This window comes from Arachis ipaensis, chromosome B05, assembly GCF_000816755.2.
Source record: "Arachis ipaensis cultivar K30076 chromosome B05, Araip1.1, whole genome shotgun sequence".
Lineage (NCBI taxonomy): Eukaryota > Viridiplantae > Streptophyta > Magnoliopsida > Fabales > Fabaceae > Arachis > Arachis ipaensis.
Window position 1 is genome coordinate 31,423,242 of NC_029789.2, and position 5,908 is coordinate 31,429,149.

General features: G+C 37.6%; 1 protein-coding gene and 1 long non-coding RNA gene across 3 annotated transcripts; one reads left to right on the forward strand and one right to left on the reverse strand.

Moving 5' to 3' along the window:
• Positions 307-1,174, forward strand: LOC107640446. The gene is made up of 2 exons (XM_016343967.2): positions 307-530; positions 654-1,174. The coding sequence occupies exons 1-2, from the start codon at positions 452-454 to the stop codon at positions 1,115-1,117; spliced, it is 543 nt and encodes a 180-aa protein (XP_016199453.1). The 5' UTR covers positions 307-451; the 3' UTR covers positions 1,118-1,174.
• LOC110271877 lies at positions 1,943-4,873 on the reverse strand. Of its 2 annotated transcripts, XR_002362714.1 has the most exons (3): positions 2,865-4,873; positions 2,660-2,767; positions 1,943-2,317 (listed from the first exon to the last, which is right to left on the reverse strand). It is a non-coding gene; the product is annotated as an uncharacterized LOC110271877 (long non-coding RNA). The 2 variants fall into 2 exon arrangements; XR_002362713.1 differs by lacking the exon at positions 1,943-2,317 and having other exon boundaries at positions 2,492-2,767.

Sequence of the window (5,908 nt, forward strand, 5' to 3'; positions counted from 1 at the left end):
TCAAAAAAATTTTATAATTATTTTTTTAACTAAAAAAATAACTATAAGAGATACATTTGATAAAAATAATCGTAAGAAATGATAAAACATAAACAGAATTATATTAGTCTCAAAATTAATTTTCTTGCCATGTGTTACTACTTGATTTGTCAGTCGAACTTATCCCATCTTTACTCACCAAAACTAATGCAACCATGAAATTTGTACTGATTATATATAGGGGGCCAACAATATGCTAAACCTAAATCATAACAATGGAACTAAGTTGGTCATCTTGCTTCAGGAATCTCGCATGCATAGACAACTACAACAGTGGGCATCCGAATTGAGCAATGTCCACCAGCAACATGCCTCAAGGCTCCTATGAAGAGATAGCTTCCATCGAGCACATCCGCGGCCTAATCGCTGAAGCACGCAGAGACATCCCGGAGCGCATCTCATTGCAGAGAGAATGAGGCAAGAATGCTGGGCCGCCAAAAACGCGGATGAGGTCACCAGGCTCATAAGCAACACACGGGGAAGGGGAGCAGGTGACGCACTTAACCGATTCAAGTTTATATGCTTTCATTTCCTTTACGTCAGCAAGTGGGGTACAACCACTCCCCATGGATGCATTTCGGCCAACACAAATTTACCATTTCTTCAGTTTGCAGTCGACGAGATGGTGCCGGATCGTGACTGGAGCAAGGTCGCCGTTTGGAGGAGCCGCCAAGCAGCTCTATGTCAACTATGCAAAGAGCTAGAGCGACCAGCTCCCTATTACCAGATCCAAACACGAGACTTCACCATTGTGGGAGTTGTTCACAGGTTCTTCATCCTCATTCCTCCGGGAACGCGCACAGGTGCTCTCTCTGCAGTCGGCAGATTCTCCACGGACCCCCACCTTACCCGGGAAGATGGCGCGTCGGAGATGATACGGCTATTACTGGAGATTTCTGGTAAGCACCTTGATGACTACAACTACGATCTCCTTGACGAGTCCCTCGCAGTCAACTATGATCTACAATGGGAGATCGGGGCGGTGAAATCCAGCGATTGGGAGCTTCGTTCCTCATACAGGTATGTCCTCCGGTGTAACAACCCGGAGTTGGTCGACTCTGACTCTGACTCTTCGTAATAATGTGGGGAAGTACCAATATAACCAACCATGCCTCGAAACACAATAGCCAAACTGTATCGAACCATATCAGTTTGAACGTCGTTGACATGTCGTTCATAAACTATGGCCGAGCGGTAGCTTTCGTTACATATATGCTGTTTTTACGTTGTGTAATCATTTTCTTTCTCCTTTTGTGTGACCAGAAGTGTGAGGTTCATGGTATTAAGTCCAGTGTATATCAGATAAGATATATTTGTTTTGTGAGTTAAATTTGTTGCCCCGAAAAAGATATATTCGATTTCACTTTCACAACTGGCGTTTGATATGTTTGTGTACGATAGTGTTTACTCACTATAACCAGCGTTTGATACGTTTGATATATTTGATTTCATGCGAAGCTACAATAGTCTTTACTCACTATAATCGATCTTGTTTTCTGCAATTGATTTAATGTTACAAATTTTACATTCACCTGTGGAAGATAACGTGTCCATAAACCTCATATAATGAGTTACGGTAAAGTGGTTCATATATGTTATCAAATTGTCTACTCACTCTTAAAAAAAGTATTACATATGTCCTACTATAGTGTTGTAACACTTTACCCAGCTTAGTTACGGAGTACCACATTGCATGTAACAGAATCTATGGAACTAACTTTGCATGGAACACATGACATACGTTAATCTATCCCAAAAAGCATAGTATTCGTTGCGACTCATAAATACAAAACTCTAAACATAAAAATTAATTTGTAATTAAGCCATGGTGTCATGGGCTCTCCACAAATATGAAGATCGTAAGTGAAAAACACTAAAAGATTTACTTATTTATAATCTTCGGCATTTACATGTACAATGAAGTACAACCCCAAGTGATAAAACAAAGTGTAGGACATACATCATCTTGGTTATTACAGTTGAATGAGGCTAACAAAAAACTGCCATGAGACCCAATGAAAAATATTGATAAAGCTAGTTTACAAATTATGTCATGTGAAGGAGTCAATTTTTGTCCGGATGAGGTCAACATTTTTTCCTACATCAAATGGGCCTCATTCGAAAGTGACAAGACTTGATTGGAAAAAGCCCACGTATTTCTGGCAATAGTGATACTCAATTGAAGCTGACAGTTATTGTATTCGTCATTGTATTCTGAATTTAGGGATAACATTTTGTTCGGCATATCATGCTTGTCGTTCTTGCAGTTGGCGGAACCCTGTATAAAAAGAAGGAAACCTAATTATATAACCAGAATACAATGTGGAGGCTTCACAGTGAAAATTACAATGAAAACTCACAACAGCTAATTAACACCAAAGGAACAGACGGCAACTAGAAAACCGACAACCTTAAAATAACAACTTACACAATCTAACTTAATACTCAGAACTGTAAAATTGGTTCAGTTATTTTCTATCAGACAGAATAAACTGAATAAATGCAAATTCAAAAGCCCATGAAACTGAAAAACCAACCACATGTATACCGTTCGTGATGCTCAGAAGTAAGTAAAAAAGGACAACCAAAAAAACAAGTAACCATACATTTATTTACTTACATATCCCCTACGAGCCATGCACACAGAACCAATCCAATACTTGCAACAACCACAGCAAAAATCATATCTCTAAATTGCGTGCTTCTCAAGATAGTCTCTCATTCAGACCTGAAAATTTCACATACGGTGTTAGTGTTACCACATTTATGCGTGTATCACTTTGTAATAATCAACAAATGGAGTTACCCAACAGTTCTCATTCTACCTCAAAGACAACAATGATGAGGTGCTGAAGATTTTTGGGGATGTAAATTCCAAACAAAGAGTACCAGCAAAAATTACAAACTGAAAGGGTAATTGTCCTCAGCACAGAGGCCTGAGATATTACTTCATTTGAGACATGACGTATGTCCTCCATGCTGTCACATTCAAGTTAATGGTATTTGCAACTGGTACGTTTTGAAGAGAACAGGCTTTATTCCAAAACTCATATTGCCATTCAAGTTAATGGTATTTGCAACATCTACGGCAAATCTTGTTGTTCTTCTGCTGCTTCCTGTATAACCAACTTTGTGCACGCAGCCTCTTCTTCCTCCTATCCTCCTCCATGTCCTCCTCAAGAATCGGGGTGAAAAATTATCATCACTCGTATTTAATATTTTCGTGAAAAATTCTATGTAATATTTTTTCCGAGTTAAATTCTATTTAATATTCCCTTAAAAAAAATAAACATTATCACTCATCTGGTTAATATTTAATTTTCTTTGTTGATCGACTCCAATCTTTCCTGTTGTATTTTTTAAAAGAAATACTGGAAAGAACTATCAAATCCGATATCGTTGGAGTTTCCAGCCCGGGATGAAATAAAAGAAAAATTGATCAAGAAAGAAGATGATAGCGTTTGGCTAAATGCAGTTTAGCACAGAGTTGTGGAGCTATTGAGATTAAAGTATGGGTATTTTGTGACTTTTAAGTATAACGGTGAATCTGAATTTAAGCTCGTTGTGATCCATTCGAGTGCTTCGGAGATTGAATACTCAAGTTTGACAGGTTTCCATAACGCTCACCCCCATATGACTCGAAAACTTATTTCCCACATGGTGGTGATCGTCATGAAAACTTATCAAACTCGAATAATCAATCTCCAAGTCACTCGAATGGATCACCACGAACTTAACTTTAGATCCTCCGTTACACTTAAAAACCACGAAATACCCACGCCCTAAACCTAATAACTTTACAACTCTGTACCAACATTCATTAAACCAAACACTAACATCTACTTTCTTGCTCCATTTTACTTTTATTCCTTCCCCGGCTGATACCTTCACCGATATCGGGTTCCAAAGTCCTTTCCAACAATCCTTTAAAACTATCTGACTTTATGTATTCGGCGGCATGTACTCAACTAATTACTAACAATAGGCACAGAAAACTTAACTATACACCAATATTCTTTGTTCGACTGACTTTTTATTGATGTAATAGTTTGAACTGGAATGAATGAAATTTACATGGCTTCTGAATGATTATTTTACTTTTTTGTCAACAAACTATTAAATAGAATTCGAAATGAAAAAAAATTATTATTCACAATAACTTTATACACAATGAAATTTATTATAATACGAACCGATTCATGAAGAGGAGTAGGAGGACGGAATAAGGAGTCGCCTCAACAAATTTGGAGCTACTCTTCTGTGTTAAATTGCTCTTTGCATGATTCCGTAGGGGCAGAGATGAAGCATTACAATGCAGAGGGACTGGAAAGGCAATCAAAAATAGAATATCCAATTAAAAAGGACTATCAATAATCCACTACCCGATGAACATCAACAGAAAAACCAACTACAATAAGAATCATGATTGGTAAAAACCGCTTCTATAATACAATTCCCCCGATACAAAAGTTTCTTTTTATGTTCCTTTTCATCACCCAAGACTACCCTTACATTAATTAGTTGTAGATATTCAACTTTACTTTTTTTCTAAACTAATTTGTAGCCTTCTTAATTAGACAACTTGATACTGTGTGCCCTGCTAGCATTCAATTGTTCTCATGTAAATCTGGTGGCATGCCAGTACTGATTATGGTTCAATTTTGTACATGTAGACTTATTACTATAATACTATACATAGAGAAATTAAATGACATGAATTTCGCAGTCTCAATGACGGGTATTCAAACACTTTTTAACTGGGTCAGCGATGTCGTACCTTCACTATCATATATGGCATCTTAGGCCCATCCTACCATTTTCACACATTCAGCAAAGCTGTTCCATCTGTAGTAAAGAAGCCATCGTCAGCGCCTATCTCGAAGGATCGAACTTCTCCACTCATAAATAGTGGATCTCTCTCTAAAAATTTGTCGAACTAGGAATAGTAAGTAAGGAACCAGGCACAGTAAGTGAGTAGCTACAGCAGCAACAAAAAATAGCAACACAACAACATGCAAGCTTTATGGTGACTCACGTTGGCAATTCATACATGCGAAAATATTTTATAAGTATTTTAAAAACAAAATATTTAGATAAAACTAGATTATAATTGTTTCTCTAACTTATAAATATCATAGTCCCAAGAACAGTATGGAATTGGTCAGTTTACCTGGATTCATTAACAATAAGTTTTCAGTTCGTATTTGATTGAAGTAACAAAGAACGAGCAACACAATATCGGTTTGGGTCTGCATCAGTCATCCCATACAGTCCAACAACAGCCTATAATAAAAATAAATATATAAAATAAAATAAATATATGAATTGGACAAACCTTTCACCTCCTTCATTACCAAAATTAATATATCTGCAGAAATATTGGTCATTTAACATACCTTTTTTCCAGTTCTAGTGTATGCCACCTTCAGAAATCCCTCCTCAGTGCACATACCAAGGGTAATCGCCCTCATCAACGCTCCGGATTTCTTCCTCCTTATACGACGGTGTCTTTGGTCTGTGGTAATCCAGATCTCTCGGCCACTCATAACCTCATTTTACAATTAATAAAACAATAAATCACAGCAAAATACACGGAGTTACAAGATAAATAACGCACAAATTCACACTTCTGAAATCCCAGAAGATAGGGGCGACGACTTACCATAAAGGCCAGACCATTTCATACGAAAGAAGGGGTTAACGTTTCTGCTTCTACGTGTGATGAACTGGGGTTAGGGTTTTCATTATTATAAAACGACGCCTTCTACATTCTTGTTACACCTTTTATGTTTTCCCGGTCTTGGGCTCAGCCCAAAAAAAATACCCGAACCAAAACCCCAGCCAACCCAACCCAAACCCCACCTCATCG

Bases quoted from the DNA above. Each gene is read 5' to 3' on its own strand.
- LOC107640446 (XM_016343967.2), top strand. From the start codon at position 452: ATGAGGCAAGAATGCTGGGCCGCCAAAAACGCGGATGAGGTCACCAGG. The intron at 531-653 runs GTGACGCACTTA...TTCAGTTTGCAG, and splicing joins CACACGGGGAAGGGGAGCAG to TCGACGAGATGGTGCCGGAT.